The 26,562-nt window shown below is 40.3% G+C and overlaps 2 protein-coding genes across 5 annotated transcripts in view; one reads left to right on the top strand and one right to left on the bottom strand.

The window, feature by feature from the left end:
• The window catches only part of PRR14L (proline rich 14 like), a 23,022-nt gene extending 10,002 nt beyond the window's left edge, over nt 1–13,020 (top strand). Inside the window, exons 4-9 of the mRNA XM_017732185.1 lie at nt 5–3,386; nt 6,352–6,420; nt 7,177–7,351; nt 7,625–7,731; nt 8,684–8,755; nt 9,380–13,020. Of these exons, the coding sequence (XP_017587674.1) occupies nt 5–3,386; nt 6,352–6,420; nt 7,177–7,351; nt 7,625–7,731; nt 8,684–8,755; nt 9,380–9,656 (4,082 nt within the window). The 3' untranslated portion in view covers nt 9,657–13,020. The remainder of the gene's footprint in view (nt 1–4; nt 3,387–6,351; nt 6,421–7,176; nt 7,352–7,624; nt 7,732–8,683; nt 8,756–9,379) is intronic.
• A 779-nt stretch (nt 13,021–13,799) lies between these two features.
• The window catches only part of LOC103614187 (melanotransferrin), a 13,634-nt gene continuing 871 nt past the window's right edge, over nt 13,800–26,562 (bottom strand). Inside the window, exons 1-18 of one of the 4 annotated variants that reach the window (XM_008632077.2) lie at nt 26,530–26,562; nt 23,646–23,783; nt 21,992–22,155; nt 21,539–21,638; nt 20,966–21,142; nt 20,617–20,779; nt 20,447–20,511; nt 19,632–19,789; nt 18,970–19,156; nt 18,671–18,819; nt 18,372–18,462; nt 17,999–18,067; nt 17,563–17,745; nt 17,148–17,304; nt 16,365–16,447; nt 15,368–15,552; nt 14,845–15,031; nt 13,800–14,554 (exon numbers count right to left, since the gene is read on the bottom strand). In XM_008632077.2, the coding sequence (XP_008630299.1) occupies nt 14,505–14,554; nt 14,845–15,031; nt 15,368–15,552; nt 16,365–16,447; nt 17,148–17,304; nt 17,563–17,745; nt 17,999–18,067; nt 18,372–18,462; nt 18,671–18,819; nt 18,970–19,156; nt 19,632–19,789; nt 20,447–20,511; nt 20,617–20,779; nt 20,966–21,142; nt 21,539–21,638; nt 21,992–22,155; nt 23,646–23,700 (2,223 nt within the window). In that variant the 5' untranslated portion in view covers nt 23,701–23,783; nt 26,530–26,562 and the 3' untranslated portion in view covers nt 13,800–14,504. Of the gene's footprint in view, nt 14,555–14,844; nt 15,032–15,367; nt 15,553–16,364; nt 16,448–17,147; nt 17,305–17,562; nt 17,746–17,998; nt 18,068–18,371; nt 18,463–18,670; nt 18,820–18,969; nt 19,157–19,631; nt 19,790–20,446; nt 20,512–20,616; nt 20,780–20,965; nt 21,143–21,538; nt 21,639–21,991; nt 22,156–23,645; nt 23,784–26,093; nt 26,371–26,422; nt 26,488–26,529 lie in introns of those variants that run through there. The other 3 variants (XM_017732216.1, XM_017732215.1, XM_017732214.1) reach the window with 3 other exon arrangements.

Here is a 26,562-nt window from a genome sequence, read left to right as displayed (position 1 = left end):
AGAGCTTGTGCCCACAGCAAAGAAAGTCTGAAAGGTGAGGGGCTTCGCACGCCACCTGTGAAAGACATGGACGTGAGCTCACCAAAAAGTCCTTCCAGTGAAGAGAAGTTTAAGAACACAGATAAGCCAGAAAATACAAATGTGCTTTCAGATACAGAAAACAGAGAAAGTCGTATAAATCCTACCGTAAATAACTCTTGCCCACAGTTAACTTTTGAGCCTGGTAAAGAAACTGATGGTCAAAGGGGCATTAGTCCATGTCATTTTGGAAAGTTTGACATCCAAGAATCTTCTCTTGAGACTCAGGTGGATTCAGAAACTGTGTCAGCTCTGCACTCTCACATCTCTCTGCCTGAGAAAGAAAAAGAAAAAATGTCACCTGAGAGTGTCCAAAGAGATAATTGTGATTCATATTCAGCTGAAGCTTTTAGCCAAGATACTTCAGTGACAAAAATTCTTTCTGTAACAATTTCCGTTAAGAAAAAATCCAGCAATTTTGAGGTTCCATCTTCAGGGAATGAATTGGCAGCTGGCTCTCTGAATGGTGCCAAAAGCTCAAGAGTTTGTGCCCACAGCAAAGAAAGTCTGAAAGGTGAGGGGCTTCGCACGCCACCTGTGAAAGACATGGACGTGAGCTCACCAAAAAGTCCTTCCAGTGAAGAGAAGTTTAAGAACACAGATAAGCCAGAAAATACAAATGTGCTTTCAGATACAGAAAACAGAGAAAGTCTGAGTATAAATCCTATCTTAAATAACTCTTGCCCACAGTTAACTTTTGAGCCTGGTAAAGAAACTGATGGTCAAAGGGGTATTCGTGCATCCCATTCTGAAAAGTTTGACATCCAAGAAACTTTTAATAAGACTCAGGTGGATTCAGAAACAATGCCAGCTCTGCACTCTCACATCTCTCTGCCTGAGAAAGAAAAACTGTGTATGTCACCTGAGAATACACAAAGAGATATTTCATCTTCTGACAAAAAATTTAGCAAAGATACTTCAATGACAAAAATTCTTTCTGTAACAATTTCCGTTAAGAGAAAATCCAGCAATTTTGAGGTTCCATCTTCAGGGAATGAATCGGCAGCTGGCTCTCTGAATGGTGCCAAAAGCTCAAGAGTTTGTGCCCACAGCAAAGAAAGTCTGAAAGGTGAGAGGCTTTGCACACCACCTGTGAAAGACCTGGACATGAGCTTGCCAAAAAGTCCTTCCGGTGAAGAGAAGTTTAAGAATGCCTGTGTAGAAGAGAAGATAGGAAAAGAGGTAGCCCCTAGAAGAAGGTTGCCCAAAGATTGTCCATGGGCCTTGTGGGAAGATTATAAAGAGTCAGGTAGCAAAATAGTCCCCCTCAGGACTGAGAATTATGGAAAGGTTTTGGAAGAAATCCCAAGATCCAAACTGAATAATCTTTCAAAAGAAAGAAAAAAGAATACAAACCTCCCAAACCTAGCAGGTACCAGTGTACTTTCAGAAACTGTGCGTGATTGTCAGGCTGAAGCTGTATCTGACACAGAGGCTGCCCCAGAACTGCAGGATGATACAATGCCCACATTTTCTCCACCTCTGAGCACGCTATCAGACAGTTGCAAAGAACTGTCCCCAAACTGTGTGGTTTGCAGTGAAGCGTGTGTGCCTTACAAATTAAATGCACCAAGCAAAGATAATGTAAGGGAAGTAACAGAAGGTCAGGACAAAGTACCAACTCATGCAGTTTGCAAGGAAATTGAGGCTCTAGGTTCAGAGAGACTTGATCAAATAGAGAAATGCCAAGTACTTAAACAGAAGAAGTATGGAAAGATGGAAGTACATCAGTTGGACGAGGCACAACAAGAACAGAAGTTAGAACATCAGGAGAAAGCAAAAATCATACTGCAACCAAGTATGTTGCACAGTTCTGAACTCTTAGGCAGCTCTTCAGCTGAGTTGATGACATCTACAAATACAAAGTTTGGAGGCTCTTCAGAGGAGATTTTTGCTGTCAGAGGCAGTGAAAGTAAACTATGTAGCACTTTACAAGAAGTTAAAAGGCCAAAGATTACCACAGATTTTATTAGTTCACAGTTTTTGAAGACTCAGGATTCAGAAATGGAAAATCTGAACCTTAATTTAGGGTATGATGGGATCCCTGGTGCCTTTGGAACTACAAATAAACAAAGAGGAACTACAAATAAACTAAGAGGACCTCTTCCATTAAAAATACAACCTGGAAGGACATGCAAAAAAGTTCCCACATTATATCAGCTAAAAACTGTAAGAAAAATCAAAAAAATTAGAAGTTCGCCTTTCTCTGAGATTCCCCTGGGAATATTCCCTAAACAAGAAAACACACTTCTGGAATCTTTGTACTTTCCATGTAAGCCACCAACAGTGGAAAAGGAAACAGCCATGAGATTTGCGCATATGCCAAGGCAGAGGGCCAAGACATGCAGTTTGTTGAACAGCTTGAAATTTAGAAAACGTACCAAAGAACCAGCATTGTTGAGCAAGTTGTCTGTAATGGCCAGCAAGCTCCTGGCCCCTGCCAAAAGCAGCCGTAACTTAGAACCTCTGCCACATTCTTCTGAAATTCTTCCAGTGGGTGACAGGTACAGCCAATGTAGATCTAAAAATCTCTTGGAAGCCTTTTCTTGCATTGACAGGAACATACACTCACGCTGGGCTGACAGCTGGCGCACCAAGATGTTCAGCTTTCAGCCTTTGGCACTTTATCCTGTAGAAACTACCAAAATAGTTTCTTCAGACTTAAGCCACAAGCCTCCAACCTCTTTCTTGGACACCTCAGTTTTCCCAATTTCTTTTCACATAAAATTGGACTCCAGTCCTGTGACAGACCTCAGACGGATTACATCCCAGCACTCTGTACATCACAGACCAGTTTTCAGAGAAAGGCCAGCACCAGCTTCAAAGTGGACTTTGTCTTTTCTCCTGTCTCAGAGCTGTTCAGATTCAGCAGCTTTCAAGGAAGATTCCAGTGTGAATAATGAGCTTCATTCCTCTCACTCCACAACAACCCCAAGGACTGTTGCTGTTCATCCTGACCCTGGAAGAAACACTGTAGTTGGAAGAGGAGGAGGTTGTTCTATGCTTGGCCTTCACACAGTGTTAGCACTTTCTTCCCCTGGATGTTACAGGATTTGGACAAGAAAAAGAAACTTAACCAGTCATATTCCCACCATCCAGAGACTATTTATATCCCAGTTCACACAGGGTTTGAAAAGGGACAGGTATCCAAGGTGTGTATCTGATGACCTCGTCTCCTCATTGCCATACTCATTGGGCAGGGTATTATCCATATGGAGTCAGCATGGTCCTTCTGCCCATCCTTCCGAAATCACTCCTCTCCATTCCAATCACTGCAAGTGGCAGCCAAGTGTGGGCATCGAGAACAGGTAAAACCAATCATCTTATTTCTGAGATTAAATATGTACAGGGTATATACTTGCTCCTTTTTGGGAGGGAGAGGGTAATTGCAGCTTGCATTGGAGGGTCAGTTTCCCCTGTTCCAGATCTACACATTCTGCTCCAGGAATGACTCAACGTGGAAGATCCTTTCTTACAGAGCACTCTGTTAGCTGAATTTAAATATATTTGCCTTCACTTCTTTAATACTGTCCTGTTTTGGCAGAATGGCTAACCCTATTTTCTTCTCCCTTGCAAAATATACACACCATGCATCAGAGTATATAATGCAAAAGGTGAGCTACTTCATTAGGTCTATTCAGAGTGACTGCAGAGGAACTGGATTTCTGAGGTAGGAAAGTTTTTTTCAGAGGTCTGAGCCATAAATACCCCTTGGAACCACTGTAAAATGCTCAATATCAGGTTAGGAAAAATTGTAAAGGGTGGGGGGGTGTCATTCAGTTACATTTTAAGTTGTATTCCATGACCATTCTATGCTAATTGAAACTTCTTCATGCATGCTATTGCTTTTCATATGTGATGTTGGCACAAGCAAACATAGCTCCAGTTAACATTGGTAATGAATTTTTCTTTGTGTGTCAATCTTGTTATGAGTGGGAAGATCACTGAAATCTACTCTGCATATTTAATTTTACTTTGCTATGAGCATTTAAGATCATTTTACTAATAAAAAGAATGAAAGAAGTTCCTAGCTCTGTTACAGGATTTTTGCATGCCCTTGAGCAAAGATTTTGCCCTTTATCCCTCCGTAACATAGGGCAGTTCAGTCCCTGATTTCATCACCTTGTGATTCCTGGACAGAGAGCTCATGAGCACTACAGCAAAGTTTATTTGATTGTTTTGATTAATGTGGCAGTCTGTAGAGAACTGTTTCATTTAGCCTTATGTCACAGACAGACATAAGTGTAACCAAAAATCTTGCCAGATAACTAATGCTGCACTTTGCTTTATATAAATGGATAACATACCTAAAAGTTTATCACTTGTTAGTGTAAATTCTAATGTCTGCCAAAGGTGTGAGTGAGCTTATGAAAGCACTGCTCCATTCTGGAGTTATCTGCACTAAAAGAATTAAGTTGAATAATGGCATAGAGACAACTTGCAGCATATTCTGTGGGACTTGCTTCCATTTTCATTCCATACTCTGGAGTGATCATAGCAGTAAAGTACAGTTTGAGCACTAAACTTAAAAGTAATACATCGTTCAAAACAAACATCTTTTTAAAACTTAATTGTGTGTATGAGGTGAATTTAGTGTTTTGTGGTGCTGAGGCATGCTATCCATAAACTGGGAGATCAGAGCTTTTGGGTTTTCCCACATCCTTAAGTCTGCAGGCTCCTCAGCAGCTTGGGACAGCATATCCACTTAGCTAATGTGTAAGAGGATTTCATTCCTGATGTAAAGGGTAATTGGAAAACTGCATGCTTTGCTATGAGTGATCTTTTCCCCAAAGGTTTTCAAACCTTTTCACTTCAAGTGAAAAATAACCCAGAGTTAAAATACTCTAAAACTCAGTTTGTTTTTTTTCTCTAAAATACGTTACAACTATGTGTATGAGGCAGATATAAATCTGTCCCAGTCAGATGTTTGTTATGTAAATATAAGAGCTATGTTTGGTGCAGTATAAAAGCATTTTCAGCTCCCATTATGACAGAAATCTTTGCCTGTTTTAAGATAATTAAAAATCAGAAAAATCAAAAAGTTCCCTGCAGGCCATTTTCATCTGGAAAAGATTTGTTCTCTTTAAATTATTTCATTTGCAATTAATGTTTCTAATAACCAGGAGAACAAGGAACTAAAGTAGTTGCCATATCTAAAAACAAGCTTTTGTCATTTCCACTGCCAAAAACAAAAGCATTCTTTCAGTGAAGTCTTTTTTCTAATTAATGCTTATTTGAATTAAAAATTTCTGAAGTGATTTTCTTCTGTCCTTGTAATTTTGTATTATTATTGCATAAGACAATAAGCTCTGTCTGTAGCACAGAGGGCTCTGCTTCACTATTGATACAGGTTCCAGTAACACTGGAATAGTGAGTGGAATGTTGAAACAAAATGTTACAGTTCTGACATAAGTGATAAACACCAGAAATGGGTGTTTCTGACCTCCTTATGTATAGTTGGACTTCCCTGTGCTTCCAGCATGGCTGGTTTTCATTTCCTTTGTAGAATTCCGGTCTGGCTGTAACATCTTTGCTTTAGAACATTGAAGTGCATTTCGTTGTTGGTTTGAGACAACAGCAAATACAAGATTTACTGTTGAATATAATAAAAGCTGTCCCAAGTGATTTCCTGCTGTTGATATGGGCACAAAAGTAAAGCTTAATATCAAAGGACTTAGAGCTGCTGTGCTGACTTTTATGCCACAGAATTAGGGTAATTACCAACCCTTATGGAAGGGCCTTTGGTTATTCCAGTCGATTAAGAGTATTCCTGGCTGTGGGAGTTAGAGACAACAGGGAGTTAATTTCATGGAAGTACTTCCTTTCTCCTGTTACTGTTGCCATAATGCACTTTTTTCTTTAGTAACAAAATCCTTCAAGGTTTTTAGTTACTTTAATTTTAAAAACTGGGGGTTTTGAATAAGGAATATAGATTTTCATAGAAAGAATTACAATTTTCAGACTTTAATAATTATGTAGAAATAATTACAACTTTCAATATTGCTGTCTCGCTCTCTTTCTGTACCTTTATTTCCTTTCTCATTACTACCATTTTTAAATGAAAGGAGGACAGTTTCTCTAACAATGAAATTTAGTGGCCTAAATGGCAGATGTGGCTTTCTTTTGTATCATTTTAGTCTTCCATTCTCATTCTTGATATGAGCATCTTGTCTTACAGTCCAGTTTATACTAGTAATTTTTTCCCTCATCTTTTTATAGTGTAGACCTAATTTCTCTCTTTTGTTTTGTTTTTGCATTCCTCTTTTGACCCAGCTATGCAATGTTACCACACTTACCTGTACAGAGTATGGGAGCACTACAGACTGCAGGCCATGTGATACGGTGAGTCTCTGGGATGTTGAGATTTATTCTGAGTAGTGGGTTCATAAGCTTTCTCAGAAAGCCATTGCTTATGTTATTTTGGCTTTCAGCTTTTGGCAGTTTACTCCCAGAACAGCTTTCTGATTAAGAAGTGGGTGAGGTAAGCTGACTGGGTGGTGTAATGGAGAAGAGTGGAGGAGCAATTACGCAAAGACCACACAGATCATTGCACGGAACAGTTCTGTTACTTTCAACCATGTTGTGCCACTTCTATAGTTTCACATAGTCATTTCATAAGAAGTTCGATTCTTTACTTGGATATAAGTCCTTTCTGCCTGAGCAACTGGACAATAGGTGCAGAAACTTCCTTCTATTTTTTTCAAGTGTAGGGATGGCAGGTATCAAAGCTATATTTTATCTGTAAACAAAAAGTATGATTAATAGTTGTGTCCAAGAAATTTGCTGGCAGAAAAGGAAGATTAATCCCTTTCTATCAGTAGTTGATAAATAGAGCTGTATACTGTTTAGCTGTATGAAAAGGAAAAGAGTGCGTTAAAATGACACGTTCAAATACTCTGGCAGTTCAGTTAGTGTCAGTATCAATGTGGGCTGCAGCGGTTTTTGGCTGTCTGTGTGTTCTCTTGGGCAATTTCTGTGAACTGTGTTGGCTTTTTGTGCCCATATTGCCATTTAGGAACATCTCCTGAGAGCATGGAATGCTGTTGCATTATCAGTTGGGTATTAATCTATACATGTTCCCTTCTTCCTCTGTTACAGTCTGGAAACTTCATTCCCTCTTCCGTTACCAAAGCCTCATGCACTTCCAGAGTCATTGCCATCTCCCCCCAGGCTTTTAGCATCTGACCTCCAGATCCAGATCCATGCCCTTGATGAAGCAGATGCTTCTGTTCCAGCCTGTCTGAGATCCCAAGATGACACAGAACTGAAAAAAGTGAGTTCATTTTATATTTTAGATCTCTCAGAAGCTGAAGCTGCTGCTGCTGGATATTATCCAGTAACTGTTAAAGATGAGAGAATACAGGCTGCAGGTCCTAATCTGTGCTGCTGCTTGTTTTGATTCAAGCAGAAAGAAGGTGGCAAACCAGAGAGGAATGTTTATTCTATAGATAATGTATATTCAGAATAAAAGGGAATTCTGTTGACTAGTGTGGTTTTAATTTCCTTCATTTTAACTTTTCGTTTCCTTCTTTCTTTCTTTCTTAAGACTGAGCCAGAAAAGAGGCCAAAGAAAGTCTCACAGATCCGAATCAGGAAAACTATTCCTAAGCCAGATCCTAACCTTACTCCAATGGGACTACCCAAACCAAAAAGGTGAGCAGTATCTCTGAAATGGACTCATAGCATATGAGTATAATCATTTCAATAAATGCTTCTCTTACCACCACTATTTTATACAGCCCCAGCTGAGTGACATCTGATGTTTACTTCCTTTATAAGAAATTATTGACACAGCTATATTCAACTGGATCAAAACTGCTGACTGGAGTTTAGGCAAAATGTGAACAAGGAAGCTGGAATGGAATCATTTTTCTAAAGAAGAAAGGAGTTTTTATTGATTTACATAAAGTGAAAATCAGTCAACCTGCAGTGCACAGTGAGATGACGTGATCTATTAAGAAGTTCTGTTGATGCAAATTATGGTGGAGTTCTTCACAGTTCTTTCTTTGTTTGGGGTATATGATCTTAAGGAAGCATTAATTCAGTGAAAGTGTGGGGAATCACAGTGCCAGATGTTGATAAAGTCTTCCAGTCAGTCATCTAGTGTGACTTCTAGTCATACTGGTCATATTAGTCATACCTCATCTAGTGTGACTTCTGTCTTTAACACAAGTACCACCTTTGACAAAGGAATGCATTTCTTCAGAGATCAGCTTGGTAACTGTCAATAACTAAAATCAGTCTCAAGAGATGAAGTATTAATCTGTTAAACTGTAAGACTTTTTCTTAGCTTTCACAAAAAAGTGAAGGGGATTTCCCCTTCTTTTGAGCATCATTATTTCAAAGCATCATAGAATGCTAGAAGGAATATTGACCTCTGCAAAAAGGGCAAGTCTTGATGCCGACCTTATAAAAATACTGTATGAAATTATGTACTTAATGAGCTCATTTTTCATTCCTCCTTGTCACCAATTAGTTAAAGCATAATTAGTTAGCATTTAGGCATAGAACGCAAACAGTACTCGTTTCTCATAAATCTGCTTGCTGTGAAGAGAGGTTGTTTTGAAATTCTTCATTCTTGATTGATTTGTTGTTACTTTTTCAGGCTTAAGAAGAAAGAATTTAGTTTAGAAGAAATTTACACAAACAAGAACTATAAGTCTCCTCCTCCTGCCAGGTTGGTTCTGCTTCCTAATAAGAAAACTTAAGATAAATGTAAATTAATTAGGGGGGGACAGAGAGGAGATGAAAGGTGTATGAAAGGTAAGAGGGAGATATATTCTAGTTTAAACTGCTAGAGAAAGTTAATTTGAAAATAGTATCTTTTACTATTTGGATGGGAAAAAGTAAAATAGAATATGACCTAAGAATTTGCAGCTGGTTAAGTATGGATTTGTATATTTTTTCATCTGTTCATTCATTCCAGTCTCCATCAAAGCACAGTACTTATTTTTCAAAATTCAAAGGGAATTACACGTTCCTTAAAATACTAACAATAACTGCCTCTCATCAAATGTTCAAACCTATTTATTCTGTAAGATCAAGAATCTGTAATTGTGCTTTTGAACTGAAATACAAAGAGGTTCTACCCAAATGTCTGTGCAGCAATAACAACTCAGCTGGCAGTAACGTGCATTATAGGAGGTGTAAGCTGTAGATAACATTACAAGAGGTGTGGAGGGGCTGTAAAAATGTAAAAATTAGAAGTGTGTTTACTTGGGTTATGAAATCCCTCAGTCTCCCTGTCAGTGTAAGGTAGCTGCTGCTAAAGTATTCATGAGTTCTGTTCTTGCTTTACCAGGAGCTTGGAAACAATCTTTGAGGAGCCCAAGGAGAAAAATGGACACTTGATCTCTGTCAGCCAGCAAAAGAGAAAGCGGATTCTAGAGTTTCAGGACTTTACTCTTCCCCGGAAAAGGAAGACACGAGGCAAAATCAAAGCAGTGGGTAGCTTCACCCGAGCAAAAAGAGCTGCACTGCAGAGTGCAGAGTTAGATGTTCTTCTGAGTCAGAAGCTAATGGACCTTGAAGCCTTTTTTGCAAAGGAGGTTGAGCAGGAGCAGGCCTCCAGCATCTGAGGGAGCCACTTAGCTGGAAATGGTCCCGTCAGTTTCTTCAGTATTTTCCTCTTGGGAGAAATCTACTGACTTCTTCATACATTACTCTACCACTCTGTTCTAACATCTGATAATCAGTTTTTGGCTGTGACCCTCTCTAAGGTGCTATTTTATTTTATTTTTTTAAATGCTGTTGGAGGGATTCTTTTAAGTCCCTGTTTGAGTGTAACACAGCCACATGAAACTTACCCTTCCTTTCTCAACCTCTGGAAATTACTGCTTATATTTAATTAATTATGTTTAAATACCTTTGGGAGTAGAGTAGGAGTGGAAAGGAGGAAGTAGTGCACCTTCAGTGATGCTAGAACTCTGTACTCCAGATCATTTGCACATTTGAGTCTGATGTTGTTACTGTAATGGCTGTTTTTAACAAGCTGACAAAATATACCGTGTTTGATGAAGAAAAATTCTAGCAAACACATTCTTGATATACCACTAACCTTTTGATAATTAAAAGCAGATGTCTAGGTTTGTCTTCAATTGTTTCTTCCTTGTTAACTTAAAAGGTTCCTTCTAAGTTTCTTTGCCCTTCCTGGCTCTAGGCAGCAGAAGTCCCACATAACTAGACTTCAAATAACTTGCACTTTGTATATGTTTCTTTTAACATGATTCAACTCAAAAAAGGTAATGTTTTAAGGAAAAATGGTGCCCAGTACTATTTTTTCCCAAATAGCAGATTTTTTTACTTACTTGGCTGATGCCAACCTCTTCTCTAGAGGAAAAGATAATTGGTCCATGAGGATGTTAAGCTGCAGGATACATAAGGAGAGATTTTTATTTAACTGAGCTGAGCTGCTGCATGCCAAGAACACCAGCAAAATCTTTGAGACTTGTTCTAAAGTTATTTTAATTCCATTTATACTCACATGATTTTAATGTCAAAAAGAAAGGGTTTCTTACCATTTTAGATTTACAATTCCTGTAGCTCATAATTAGATATTCACTGTACAGCACTGTTGTACATAATAGCCAGTGTTGTACAAAGAGCCTCTGAGTATGTGGACATTATTTTCGTTATGTAAGGCCATATGTAATTATCTGATGCAGCACTGGGCAATTTCTCAGCTCTACCTTTGGAAGGAAGAGAGCTCCCTTCTGGCATAACTTCTGTTAAACTTAACTTGAAGCATAATTCCAATGCTAGCTGCAGTTCAGGTAATTTCTGTCCCTTAGTGCCTAGAGAAGTTATTCAGGCAAAGCTGTCGTTGCTGGGATGCTCAAATTTAATCAGTCTGTTCTTTCTTTCAGTTGTCACTTGAACTTGCACTTTCTTATTTACCTACCCATATAATAGAGTTTCTATTTACCTTCAAATTGAACAAATATCTAGTGGGTGGGTATTCTTTATAAAGTCCCAATAAATGCAGGACTGCAAATACCATCAATATCTTCTGTTGCTCTACCACTTCTGTAACTGACCAAACAGAAAACTAAAAGTTAACAAGCAATCTGTTGAATTTCAGAGCTTTGAAAGTAGAGAAATGGAAGAAGATTCTTACATTGTGTGCCTGAGTCTTGAAAGAAATCTAATCTGGGGGTTTTTTGCTCCCAGCTTATGTGCTGAGATTTGTAAAAATTTACATTCTTGTTTTGAAGGCTAATTATCTTTAATCAGGAAGACTGAAGAAAAGAGGAGTGCACACTTACAGGAGTAGTAGTGTTTGGAGTTTGAGGGTGAAATAACAAGGCAAACTTTGAACATATTGACACAGTATTTTTCTGGTCAACCTGTTGGGCTGTTGCAGAACATTCTAATTGATCCTCTTTATTTTTGTAAAAAGAAATCCCTAAAAAACAAAGGTCAGCAGCCTCCTAAAAAGTGTTCAAAAGTTTCCCTATACTGGCTTATTAGCCCAATTATTGACTAGCTGGAAGCGGTAGCAAGAGTGAGAGATATATTTTTATGAATTTATGCTATAGAATGGGATTATTACAGAGCATTCATTCACCTTCTCTTAATATGGGAGGCTTCCAGTGCTGTGACACAATTAAGGTGTAACCTTACTGGGGCTTTCAAGGAAATAAAGATTGGGGCAGGAGGGAAGAGACTTGGGCCCAGGAAAAGTTCAGACCTCTAATGTGCTTCAAAACATGGAATGTGTTGAGTCTTTTCCTTTGGGTTATGTTGGGGTTCATTTGTTTTGTTTAGGGTGGGTTTGGGTTTTTTTTCCTTCCCTGCTCTCTTGTTTCTGATTGCATTGAAATAACATTTCTTGACTTTTTTTTCTACAAGCTACAGCGGAGAGAGCAGAGCAAAGAAAATACTCAATTCCCTTTGGTTTACAGTCATTGGAGGAGGTACAAAATGATGTTGCAGTTGTCTAGCTTCTCCCAGACCTCAGTTTGTGGAAACCCAAATACACAGCATTATTCTCTTTTGGTTTAGTGTTTGTATGATGATGTAAGCTAGTGGAGACCAAGCATCTCTTCCCCGCTCTGGCATACAGGTGTCAGTCCTGCTTGTGCACTTTTTTGTTTTTTCCTTTCTCACCTCTGTTCCTGTTTACAGCACTCATAGAACAGCCATGTTCCTTGTGGCTACTGCTTGTACACTGGGAGTGATGACTGTGCAAAAGCTGGGCATTTGCCATTCTGAGCTGCTTCTGTCACAAATAATTGAAAGAAAAATGTGTAGAGGATTAATCTTTTGGGGTCTTACATACATCCCTAGCAGGATATGTACACTTGCATTTTCATTAAGGGAACCCACTCCAGTGAGGATGTTTTTGTATCACCATGGAAAGACATGGTACATCACAGACTGATGACTAGAACAGCTTGAGAAGGATTGCAAAGCTTTTGCCATGTCCTGTCTCTTAGTAGTAAGTTATGCAGAGCCAGGCAGCTCTATGCTAAATTTGCTGATCGTCAGAGATAAAAAGATCACTTCCAAAAAAAAAAAAAAAAAAAAAGGAAGAAAACAATCGTTACTTTCATCATGCTATGACTGGAGCAGCTAAGGCTCCTTAATGTATGGTACAGCATTTGCCTGGCTGGCTTGTGTCTGCATACATTTGAGTTCTGGTGCTTGCTGGATATGATTTCCTGCAAGCAGTTCTCATTCACTGTATTTTATTTCAGGTGGGCCTTTGGTATATTATGTTCCAGGTGCTTTTCTAGAATATGGATGGTAATTGTGGATTAAAAGTCTGTATGATGCTATCAAATTAACAAATAGCTCAATGAGAATTTGTACACTTGTGCCATTAGCCTCCATCATGCTCTTGGCATTCTATTTCTGTTCAATATTGTGTGAATCTAAAATTCTACTGTTTCTTTTGTGTGTGTTTTTAATTTATGGAAATAAATTTTTCTGAGAACCTTTCAGTTTTTTAAGGCCTTTAGGCTGGTGTAGGTAAATATGCATGATAGTATGTCTTACATGCAGAGGGGAAAGGTCAAATCTCCGAAGAGATCAGCACTGCTAAGTAACAGGGTATGCTGTTACTGAGGCACAGAGCAGCAGTTCTGGTGTTCCTTCATCCCAGCCTGGGAGATTTGAAGCATGATCTCAGCTACTATTCATAGCATTGAGGCAGCATCCATCTCTTCAGATAGCAGAGTAATAGGAGCCAGAGAGCACAGATAGTTCCTGCTCAGCTCAGACCTGAGATTCAGGGCTAAGGCTGGCCAGTGGTTCATGTGCCACAGGCTGTGCAAGGCAGCACACTGATGTTTGTGAGTCAAAGCTGGAGCAGGGGATCAGCAACAAGGCCTAGTAAGCATTTGTAATGTCTGTGTCAGAAAACAACATCCCTGCCCTTCCAACCCATAAAATCTTGGGTATAACCCAGATTTTTAATTTATCACTGATCAGCTGCATGCTGCTCTTGGCAAAGCTAAGCTGCCACATGCATTTCTTCACCGTTTTCTCAGAACTCCCTTCTCCTGAGTGCAGTGTCACACAAGCCCCGCAGATGGCATGGAAGCTCCAGGAAAGAAAGGCAGGAACACGTGAGAGGCCTAAACAAGCATCCTGGTCTTTCCCTGCTCCTTCAGGGCTACAGCTTGCTGGCTGCAACAGTAGATGAGGATTTGGATCCATACTGGGACAATACACTATACAGATTATGAACAGATGACTAATGTTCAAAAGGCCTCATATCACATTCAGGCAGTTTAATTGATAGATAACATTTTGACATTTCAGAGAATCTTAAATTAAAAGTGTCAAAGTACTATAATGTAATGGTTGGAGGTCTTGACAAAGAGGAATATCCACTGCTTTTCTTCACTCTAAGGCTTCAAGCATCCAGTTCTGCTGGCTATTAAGTGTCTTCATACATTTATTTGTGAGGAAAAAATAGTTTGGATTTACTAGTAAAGATCATTGGTTAAAGAAGAAATACATATGTGCATTCAGCAGGGACTATCTAGCTGCAACCAAAATCACAGATACAGGAAGACAATGATGCAACTACCAAAATGTCACTTGATTGGGGGTTTTGCATGGAAACTGTTTATAAGACAAACAAGGCAAAATGCTACCAACTAACCTGTGCCACTCATACCAGTCTGTACTTTAGTCCATGGTACTGGCCCTGCTCTTTCCACAATGCTGATCCTAGTTCTGTGTTGTTGGTTGTGCTGTTCCCCATGCCGCCATGCTCCAAAAAAGAAAGGGGTGACATATGAGTAGTATTACATCATCATAAACATAAAATCTGCTGGAAAAAAAGGTGTTCAGTGTACATTTCTAGAGATTACTGTTTCCTTGCTGATTGCATTGCATAGTTTGAACTTGCACATTTTCCTTTTTTTCAGCAACAATGGTGATGTATGTGCCCTGCAAAGCCTCTGTATTAGCTGTCAGTTGGATGAGGATGCACAGATATCCTGCTTGCAGAAGTCCAAGATGCCTACAAACCAGTAAGAAAGTATACACTTAAAGATGCTATCAGCTTTAAAAGTAGTAAATTCGTCAGATATTGTTCATTAAAACAGCAGAACAGAGGTCAAAATCCCCTTTTGAATTGCAGTTAACAACTTCATCTCACAGAATTCTAACACAGGGCTCCTTAGAAATTTGTTACTAAGAGGATTAGGTAGAACATACTTCTCCATGCAGTCTAAACAAAAGGCCATAGCTGTGCACAGAAGGCTGCCTGCTGCATTTCTCCCTAACTCAGAATTAAGAACTTGACTTTACCTGCAGGTGTGCAATTAAACACTGATTCTGCCAGCTGAATGAAAGACTCTCCAAGGATCTCCTGATAGCTCAGGTGACTTGCATGAACAAGGTACTGAGTAGAGTCTTTGAAAAGCAGATCACTTTCACCATACTTCCAGGACTGAAAGAGCTGGAACTCAGAATCCAATTTGCTTCCCAGAGAGTCCTGAACAGAAAATGAATAAAAGTTTCACAGCTTGGGTCATTAATAGCATTTTTATCTAGCACTGTTCTTATTAGTACAAAAAGATGCAGTTTTGCAGTGCCTTATTTCTCAGCAAAAGTATGGCCTCTGTGGAATGGGAACTGGTGCCAAAATACCCCTTTAGAGAATCCAAATAATTATTTTCTCAATTTCCCATGCACATTTTTAATTCTTTTGTATTGGATCTGAAGGCACTTTATATATGTAGTATATAAAGCTTTTAATCTTGAAAGGGTTTGCAGCAGTTGTACATAACAAATGGTAACATGCCAAGCTCTTCCCTGTTACCTGTCATACCTGGGATTTCAATAGAAAGTCAGAGATTTTAGTGACAGCAACCGGTCGAGTCATGACTGTGCTGGGGGGAATGGGGCCAAGGTTACAACCTGCCCATTCTGTGACTGCAGCGCGTGCTCCGTCTGGACACAAGAGTTCAAAGTCAAGAGGGGTATAACCTTTTGCCCAGCCAGAGCTGCCCAGATCTGAAAAGAAAATGAAGTGAAAGGAAATCCTTTTGAAAAATTAAAGCAGAAGAGAGGATGAATCTCATAAAAAATGTTAAAACTTGAGAGGAAGAAGTTTAGTCAGTGTGTTCAAAACAAACACAGTGTGTTATGTGGTCATTTCTTAGGAATGCATAAAGACCAGGGTAGTGTTTTCACTGAGGTCAGTGAACTTAACCTGCACCTATCAACTAAAACTAGAATAATATCAAGGCATATGAACAGCATATCATGTCTCATCTGCATCTGTAACCAGATCCCTTTCTGGAAACAAAGCAATTCGGCCTGCATGCCCTTTGCTTTCCCAAACAAACTGCTCATTGCTGCATGAATTCCCATGGGTTTCCAGCCCCTGTATACCTTCATTTGATTTTAGAGAGATTCCTCTCTTTAAAAAGTCTCTTCTGTTACTGAAATTGCCCAAAATAGAATTTTAGTGCGCTTTAATGAGGGTTCCTTTTCTCCTTGACTCTATGAAAGACTTCTTTTGGTTTGCTTTTTAAAGCTTTGAGCTTTCAAAAAATTTAGTGTAGTCTTCAAGGATGATTATCCCAACACACATCTTTGCACTGGGTGATTCTTCTTCTTTCCTCTCTTACAGTATTTGAATGTTAAGCTTTACTGGAACACCTACATGCAGAAAGCTTCTTGCAATCTTCCATTTACAAACAGAACTTCATGGACCTAGATTAAACCTGTAAAGACTGATCCTCACGAGTGATGGTCACATTGTGGGGAGTAACTGACATTTATGAACATTCTCAAAGGAAAAGAGAGTATTTCCATCTCACCCTCTATGTTCTGGAGCAGGTTAGAGTGTTCCAGGAAAGCTACATCTCCAAAGCTTCTTCCACTGGGATTGCCAACTAGGCACCTAGTGCAAGAAAAAAACAAGACGCGATCAAAGACAGCACTACATGATGACTGACATTTGGACAGTCACCTGAAACTAAAACAGGAATAGCTGCAAGTATCCCTCCCATCCCTAATTGCTTGGAATATGGCAGTGATCTCAGCATAGAGGTTTGCTAAGGCAATCCTTTTCATCCCTGACAGTAGCTCCCAAGTCAAAGCTGCGGCACAATGTGCACCTTCACCCATGCCTACGCAAGAAAGAGAATGGAATTCAACTAAATGCACACTATGTATATTTTGTAAGAGTGCTTTCACTTTTAATAGTCTTCTCTGTCTCTGTCTTCAACTATTTATTTTTTTATATCTCCACTCTATTTAATTATCTTCTGCATGCTACACTGCTTCTTACCACATCACCTGTGCTCTCTGATCTTCTGTCTTCCATCCCTTCCCTTTAATGAGTCAGTACCAATGCTCTAAGCCTTACATGTTTGGAAGCACTGCCTTGCTCTGGAAATGGTTTAACGACCATTTTAAATCATCAGTCAGCTGAACATCCCATAGCAACTGCAACCAAAACAAAATACACACTAGCAAAAGTTTATACAGCCAGATGCTCAACAAATAGGAAAAAAAACCCTTCCAAAGAAAAACATCAGCAAAATAATGAGGCAATTCTGGCTATTGCTCTGCATTTCTGACTCTCACTAAAAGCTCACCTGAGTGCTCCCATATTGCCATAGTAACGTTCATTGTGACTTGCAGCACATCTGCTGGACACTCGAGCTCCTTCCACCTCACCATCTCCGATGCACACCTTGCACAGGTTTCCATCTGCTCCTGGCATGCAGCCCTTCCAAAAGTAATTCTGATAAGCTGAGTAAAGAAAACTCAGATGAGATTAATGACTCTTCACATATGGGAAAAGGCAGGAATGGAATTTCATCCTAACAACTAGCAAGAAGAGGGCTAAATAGTGTGACACAGTCAAATATGAGGAAAAGCTGCTTCAACACCCTCTGAAACTGAAGTCAGCAGCTGCTGCTCAGATCCTCATGGCCCCATTTCTATTTTACTTCCAAATATAGAGCTTCAGATTTTCATGGTCTAGTTAAGAGATAACCCAGCCTTTACCAGAGCCAATATCACAGTTCTCAATATCATTCTGCCGAGCTCCCACTGTGTGTCTGGACAGAAGTAACCATCCTCCAGGACTGTACAGGTGACTGTGGCAGGATCGCCTTCCCCTAAGGTTATTGATGTGAATCTGTTTGGCACTTTTCTTAGCTAGGGCAACAGCATAAACGGGTGGTAGTGCTGTAAAACAATGACAACAACCAGTTATACCAAGACGATGAAGTATACCAGAAGGGTACAGCCGCCCTGCCCTCCCTCATCTTGTCACGTATCTTCAGTTACAGTGCAGACCTACACTCTTTGCTTAGCCACAAAGCTCTTGTCCTTGCACAGAAAATTCTGTTCTAAACCAACATGCAAACACATTCCTACATAAACTCTAGAGCAGTCTCAGGAAAACCTAGACTTTATGCCCTCTCATAGTTTCTGTTACCTTTGTGCTTAAGATGAATTAGTTTCCGTGTTTTCTCCATGGTCTCAGCTGCTGGGGCACAATCTCCCCCTGGAAGGAGAGATAAACATTAAGGATCTTGCAACTGCCATCATTCGTTTTACATGTCAGCATTCCTTCAAAACCCTTGTGATCCTCTTCAGCCATGTCAGCATCTTTGTCCGTTTAACAGAAGGCATAAATAAATAGACCAAATGCTAGAGCCAGTTAGTGGAAGAGCTGGGAAGAGTATTTGGACATTTATACTGACTCCTGCTTCCATCACAAAACATCACAAACTGTGGAAATTTAACTATATTCTTAATGGTACTTTTTTGATTCCCTCTCTTCTTGATAGAGTCACATGAAAACTTACCATAGCATTCTGCAGCTACAGGCACCAGTCCACATCTCCCTGCAATGTACACATGCGTTGCATCCAGGGTGACCGCATCAGCCTCACTACTCTGCCAGCAGCATTAGAGAAAATAACAAAACCAGGATTTGCATGAATTGTGTATCTAAGAAGCAGGACTTCTCCACTGGCTGGAAATTCCCCTGCATAAATTCCCTCTCATTCCCACTTATTCCTCAAGCTAGTTTTCCTCTCTTTAGTTCAGACAAAACATACGTACCCTGTGCAGTCTTATATCCTGACCAGAGGGAGTCTCCTACCTTGATCATTTCAATGCATTTGGTCATGGAAGTTGCTTGGACGCAGACCAATGGGTCGGATTTGATGCTCAGTGCCCACTCCTCACATTTGCGAAGTTCAGCGTCGCTGATGCAGCACCAGCGCACAATGCTGTTGTCCAAAGAGCTCCCTGAAATTGAAGCAGATTGTTTTACCAGAGCACCAATCTGTTGTATGTTAAGGTGATGTTCAGGTATATGCATTTGTGCCTGGAGGGAGGAACAATGTGGAAGGAGAACTTTTTCTTGCCTTAGCTACAGTCCTCTGGAATGGTTCTCACCTTCATGGCCAAGTCCCTTAAGGAGAGATACATAATCCAGACCAAGGACATAGGCAATCTCCAGCTTCTCCTCGAGAAGCTGCAGGTGCTGAGTGGCATCTCGGAACAACAGGTTCTTTCCCCCAAAGGGTGCTGAACTGAAGAGTTCAAATCTGGCTCGTTCATTTCCTTTATGCCCAAAGAGGCGCTAGGACAAGAACAACACTTTTAATTGCAACAAATCTGCTCATTCTTCCAGCAACAGGCAGCCCCAGCCTTCCCTCCCTTTGTATCAGTGGTCAAGATACCAAATACTATTTATAAATTGGAAAAAGAGATGAAGATAAGTGATCCCTGCCTGAACCTATGAGTCTCCCTCAGATACATAAAAATTGATTCAAGTTCCAGGGCAGGATGAACATCATTAGCCATTTTCCAGCTTGTGTATTATGGGATCTTCCCCTTCTTTACGTATTTATTCCCAGCCTCCTACAGAAGAATACTTTAGAAAAAAGTAAAACCTTGCACAAGCAAATGCAAGATCCCTCCCCAGAACAAACATTTTTAGCAATTTTTATAATTTGATTATAAATCTCTCAAGAAAAAAGGCAAACTGGGTGATAATTTCCACACAAAGATGGAAGAAAAACCTGTGTCTGGACACAGACAACTTATTCACTCACCTGGATCATGCTAAGAAATTTGTTGGTGATCTTCTGGAAGTTGTTGCGGGTGATGATGCCACGGCCAGGCCCCTTGCCCAGGTTACAGGTGCTGTATTCGGTTAGCTCAGCTGTGGACCCATCAGGACACAAGAGTTCATATTCCTGTTGTTCTGACTCTGAAACAAGAAGATACTCATGAATCTGTGAAGTGAGCCATGACTTGGCAGCAGGCACAGAGACAGAATATAAAACGTTTTTCAGTGGAGGTTGTTAAAGGTTACAAAGGCAGTACGGTGTACCAAGCACACTTGGGAAAGTTGTCCTTGGTAAGTACTTCTCTTATCAAAGAGAAGGACCTCAAACAGAGCTGTTCCAAAATACTCTTTAAGCTGTACCCCGGTAAATACATTTATTTAAAAACACTTACCTGCAAATACTACTGCTAACCACCTTTGGTACAGAGCTCAACCGAGTTTAAAAATACAAGGCAGGTATGCAGGAACTTTGCAGTTATACAGCTCAATACACTGAACTTGGAAAGGAATCTTGTAACTCAGGCAAAGCAAATACTGACAGCTGTGTCAGAGACTTTGATCTAATGAAATCACCTGTCTGCTTCCATTCTATTAATCTTCTGTGAGAAATCATTGCTCACTCACACTTTCCTGTTCTATTTCCTTCTGATGTGTGTGGAGAGCCAAGAAATACCCCTGAACTGTTTGCAGGGATTGAATTTTCCCTGGGAAAGACAAAAATATAGGCATATCCCTCAAACACCTATGCAGGAAAGAGCACAGCCAGAGATTAAAAGAAAACTGCATTTTTATGATTACCTGTGGCACTCATAATTCTTAGATGATCTAAAAAGGCAACATCTGCCACTCCATCCTTCAAGCACCTGCAGGAAGACAAATGCCATCCTATTAACATTTCACTGGCTTTCCTCCCTTGTAAGTTCTTTTTCCCCCAAAAGTGAATTCAGCCCCAGTGTCCCAGAACTCACCTGAAGGCTCCCTCAGAGTCATAGAAGGGCTCATTACTGCTTGTCTCACAGAAGTGGTTCCTGTCTCTGACATAGGATTTTTGTCCTTGGCAGAGAGCACACAATCGGGGAGCAGCAACACCAACTCCAGGGACGCAGCTTGCATTGAAATACTCACTGATTGCTGCAGGTGCAGGGGGGAAAAAACCAAAACAAAACAAAAAGAAAGATAAAAGTCAAATGGGAAAAAAAATCAAAAGAGGAAAAGGGGCCAAACATATCATGGCCATAACTAGTTCATCCTACATCTGCTGGCATTTCAGTTACTTTTGCTGTGGCCACAGGTAGCCCTATGGCTCCTATTGCCTACCTTGGCTCAGAGGTTGCGCCTCATCCCAGGAAAGGTAATTTCTTGCAAGGAGAAAGCCAAGTGGAATATTCCAGCCCGATGTCCACCGGGCTCCGTTGTGGCAGCTGCGCACACCTCGTAGACTCTGGATATCCAGACCTCCTCGTTTGGCAATGGCCACAGCAAACACACAATTTCCTGCAATAGCAAAAAATGTGTAACAGAAAAAAAATCTCAATTTTGCAGCTTCCATCTGTGAAGAGGAGTTGAACTACTGTGAACATGGCTAAAGAATAAAGAATAGGCCTATTCAACATAGGTACTCGTGCCAGGAACTTAACCATGTACTGGCTACATGGCACCTTGTCAAACAAACAATGCAAGTTTGTAACTACCACAGGCAGAAAGGCTACTGGGTACAAAGGACCACTGCTATTTTATTCATCATCATTAAGTATTTTAGAAACAATTGTTAGCCACCTCCATATTACTACAAAGTTAATAGAAACATATTGACTTTTTTTTTCAAGAAATCTAGAGCCATTTCTTAGCCAAATCAGAAGTACAGTTTATTCTTCAGCTTTACCAGCCTACCTTGATCATAGATCTCCTTTGCCACTACTGCCAAACCGTACAGCTTTACAGCAGAGTAAACATCTCCAGCATCCAAGGAGGCAGCATCTGCTTTATTTGCCTTTAAAACAACAGCAAGACCCTCAAAACAAGTGTGTTTACAGGGAAACAAACGGAAGGTTCAAGACCTGCCTGAACAAATTTTAATTTAGTAGTTTGCTTTTGTCTATTTATTTCCAAGCAGCTTTCTATATTTCTTGGAGATTGCAAAGACATTAGCTGGGGTAAAGCAGTACATCTGGTAGAATGCTCATGGGATGTAATTCTTGTCTCTCAAATGACTGTGCACTTTGTCATATAAGCAGTTAAATTATTTCAGTATCATTTTATTTTCCCATAGATTCTGTTTACCAGTTACTTTTCCAAAAGAGGATTTGGACACAAAATCAGTTTTAAAAATCTCTGTGAACTCACCCTGATTTTATCAATGCAGTCATATGTATTGTGCGCTCTGATGCAAGAAATCCTAGTAAAGGAACTGGCAGTAGTGAGAGGTAGCACAGCCATAAGTGCTTTGGAGAGCTCTGCACACTTTCTCTGTTCCAGGTCAGAAAGGGTGCACCATCGGAATTTCTTCCCTATAGGATCAAAAAGTAGTCAAGATTCGTAGGATTTAATGAAAAAACCCCTCAGTTTAACACCTTATGGAAGAGAGAAGTTATTCTATTTTATTTAACTTCCCAATAGTTTGATTGTGGTCACTCACACCCATATACCCACACATTTAGAGGCACCCAAGAGATGTGCCCACACCTGACCAAGGTCACTTTTGCCCAACATGAGGACAACATTTGCTGCTGAATCTTTACAATGTCTCTTTGCTTCCTTTTGACTGGATATAGTTTTAGGCAGATTTTTCCAGAATCAACAATTATTATGGCAAGATCTTTTGCCTCAGAATCTTCCTTGCTTCAACCTTAGTGAATTTTAGGTAAGGCTGCCACCCAAAATTAGGAGGAACCAAAGGTAAGGATGTGTTTATGGCTATGGCCTGTTTTCCTGTTGGGATAGCAAGAGAAGGAATGGCACTTACAATGTAGGGTAACCATCTTCCTGTTATCAGAGTGCAGTTTTTCTCCTAACAAGTCAACTGGGATGTGACTCTACCAGAACACAGACCTTCTAATCTTGATGTAAACATGCATTCCCCAGGGTTTATAAGTTTTACTGCTGTCCTTGGTTATCAATACAGGCCATTCTTTTAACCTTTGCTCTGCTGTTTCCTCTGGTGCTTTCACACACCAAGAAGATGTAATTAAGAGTGGAGGGGAAGGTGAAACTTCCATTTCCAGAAGGACTTGGAGGTTTGGTTGGTTTAAACCAACTACAAAGCTACATCTTAAAGGAACCCAGACATGCCAACAAAATTTCCTCTTTTGCTTTAGGCTGCAATTATTCCATCTCGTATTATTCCTCTGAAATGCATTCTACTCTGAAATATATCATCATATGCACCTCTGAGAAGATACTAGACATTTAAGGAGGAAAAAAGTGATTGCTGGGTACAAAAACAGCATGTAGTTATGTAACTCAAGAGAATCTTAAGCCACGTAATGAAAACCAGGACTGAATGCACAGAAAACGCCACAATATCTCTACCATTGTCATTTCCAGATGTTTAAGCATTTGACTCTCTGGAGAACTATTAATACTAGCAATGTTTACAATTAAATAATTGAAGTTTTTATTTCTTTGAGCATTGCATCAGACATTAGTCCTCCACTTGTTTTGACGTTAATTCAGTGCAATTTCTAGAAGAACCCGTAGTGGTTTTAGAGGGCAGCAGCTTGAGGTCCACTGCTTCATTTTGACAATATTAATGAGTACGCAGATCTCAACTATTCAAAGGAAACAAACCCTCACTGAATTACTAAGGAAGTTGTGTATCAAGCTGCTTCAAAACTAACAGGGTCACCATCTGCCAATGATCAAACAGAAAAAATACAGGCACAGCTCTAACTGCAACTTCTTTCTTTGCACAGAAGAAAACAAAACCAGAGCATATATTAGTTTGAATGCCACCCACCCAGAGGCAACCTTTCTCTCTCCCTCTCTGCATCAGCCTTACCTGAAGCCAGCAAAGAGAAGATGATTAGGACAATTAAAATCACTGTTTTCATCATTACAGCAGTTCAGCAAGGATCTTCTCTCTACCCTGACGCTCTGCCTTCTCATACCAGGAATTCCACAGTGATGACCAAAGCTTCTGGAAGATAACAAGGCGGGTTTAGACATCAACAAGGATAAATCAAGATTTAAGAAAACAAACTGTCAGAGGATGGTATATCCTCATATGCAAAGGAGAAAGGGACAGTGTCCCTTTCCTACACACAGATGGAAAATATCCATGCATTTTCCACTCCATTTTTATCAGACATAGAAAGAAATGTAAGCCTCTGCTTTAAAAATAAATAGTACTTCTGCTATTTCAAAAGGCACCCAAATGCCTTTGGAAGACAGGCAAGACCTACATCTAACTTACAAAAAAGATATCTCAAGCTAAGTGAATTGTCCAAACTAATGACCATATCTCTCTACAGAATACTGAAGGGTCCTTCTTACCTTATTTTTTTTTTTCACCTGATAATGGCTTATCTACTCAGTAATTTTAAACAAAAAGTAATCCTATGGCTCCCTAAGAATTCAGAATAGAGCTGGGATACTGCTGACTGTCTTGATTCTCTTCATTCCATTCTAGCCCAGCAATCTCATCCAAACTGCCTTATTCCCCTATTTTCTAACACTTAACCTGAAGTATTATTACCTCTTAATTACTCTACAGCAGCCATTAACATCATTAATTCTATGGCAGGGAAAAAAATACCCTTATTTATATCTTATATATAACCAAGAGTGTCTGATGATGCATAAAATATTGTTAATACACTTTCATCTTTCCTGTTCAGGAAAGAATTAACTATTCCAGGAGTTCTGGAGGAATAAAGTCTTTATCCTAATTTTGTTTCCCTTCATCTTACAGATTTCCCTGGTACTTTGTCTACTTCATGTATATTTGCAGATACTTTTCCCAGATTTATTTTGTTGCCTTATGTACCCTTCCCCAGTGATTCAGTCATCATTCCTCGCTTGCTTCTTTCACACTCATATTGCTTATCTCTTGAGTTTCACAACTTCCCTCTCTACATCTGCAATATTTGTTGAGGCGCTGTTTCCCACTGATCTGATCACAGAAGCAGTTACACAGAATCACAGGATGGTTTGGGTTGGAAGGAACCTTAAAGCTCATCCCATTCCACCCCCCTGCAAAGGGCAGGAACACCTTCCACTAAATCAGGTTGCTCCAAGCCCCATCCAGCCCGAGGCATTTCTCACTTCTTCCTTTACGCCCTGAACAAATGTTCTCAAACCCCAAGACCTCCATTCTCTCATTTGTCGAAGAAGCTATGGTATTAATCCCCACTTTGACTTGGCTCACCTGCACAGGCCTAGCACAGCTCAGTACCCTTAGGGAAGTACATTTTATCCCTCAGTGAGTACAGTCCATATAATCTTACCAGATGTTAAAAAAACCATAAATGTAAGAACAAGACATATGATAAAAGTAATTTTGCAATAGTTACATATCCTCATATTTACTTATAATTCCAAGGAGAAAGATGAGAGCAGGACAAATCATTAATCAGTTTAGCCTTGTGACAATTATTTTACACTATAAACAAGTGTGTTACATTTAACTACACCTTAACCTCTGAATCACTTCTGAGTCAGTTCTGGGGAAATATGTCTGTCAGGCCCACCAGCAGGGTGCACTTACACATCAAGCTAATGGCTCTTGCAAGGCTTGTACCAAAGCACCTAACACCATCAAATCCCACCTTCTTTGAGGTTTTACTTCCTGCCAATCCTACCATTATGTACAGGATATGTAAATCCCAACAATTCAGTCAGCTAATAATATTACTGTTTCATGAGGGCTGTATCTGGATTTCCCCTCAATTTTTACATATTTAACAATGAAAGGCTTTCCTGTACATTTCTAAGTACTTATACAGACACTACTGCCTATGGTGATGTGAAAAAAGGCAGAATGACAAGAAGGTGCTGTAGACTTCATTTAGGCCTGGTCAGGAGAATAAACAAACATAAATCAGGAATTTAAATGAATCAGTTTGCCTGACAACCATGTCCTAAAGCACTGAGGATGTGGAAACACAGAGCCAGGACTCTGGAACTCTTTTCCTACTGATTCATCATGTGAAACTACCCCTCTGCCACCTTCAGAGAAAGGAAATTAGCTACTTCCCAGTAGTGTAGCATTTATTCATCCAGGGATGCATCTAAGAGAGTGGAAAACCAAATAATCTCTCTAAAATTCACTCTGGGCCGCAGGCATCCAGGCAAGGGACACCAGAGGAGGAACAGATGTTACTGCACTACCATGCCAGACATCTCACTTGGAGAAACAACATTCTGCCTGTCCCATGTTGTGTGTCCTCTCCCTAAAAACCCTGCCTTGATATTCCTGGTGCTCCCACACCTGGGGCAAATAACTTACCTATCCGTCAATAGCAGCGCTAAGAAGCAGATGAACCCCACCTGCCTCATCCTGAACTCCCCAGCAGCAGCCCCCTCCTCAAAGCGTACCTCCCGCTGGGCACAGCCCACAAACCTTCGTGGAGCGGCTTCATCGCCATAGCACAAACCCTCAGGAACCACCACCCTGTCCCCACGCTACATCTCCCGGGAAATGTCCCCATATCCCGTCCCCTCAGAGCCGGCCCTATCCCCACTCCACATCACCTCAGCGACGGCCCCTTCTCCCCCCGCGCCAAGAGAACAGCCCTCCCCACAGATCAAATCCCGCTCTGAAGAACGTCCTCACACCCGCATCCTCACACATCTCCACTCTGGGTCTCCCCTCACGAATGAACCCCTCCCTACGCCCCGCATTCCCCCAGGGAATGCCAGGGAATATCCCCCCACACACACACCACGCCCGGGACTGCCCGGTCCCTCACGGATGG

This window comes from Corvus brachyrhynchos, unplaced genomic scaffold (assembly GCF_000691975.1).
Source record: "Corvus brachyrhynchos isolate BGI_N302 unplaced genomic scaffold, ASM69197v1 scaffold864, whole genome shotgun sequence".
Lineage (NCBI taxonomy): Eukaryota > Metazoa > Chordata > Aves > Passeriformes > Corvidae > Corvus > Corvus brachyrhynchos.
Note: the sequence above shows the minus strand (reverse complement) of the source record. Positions and strands in the feature narration are given on the sequence as shown.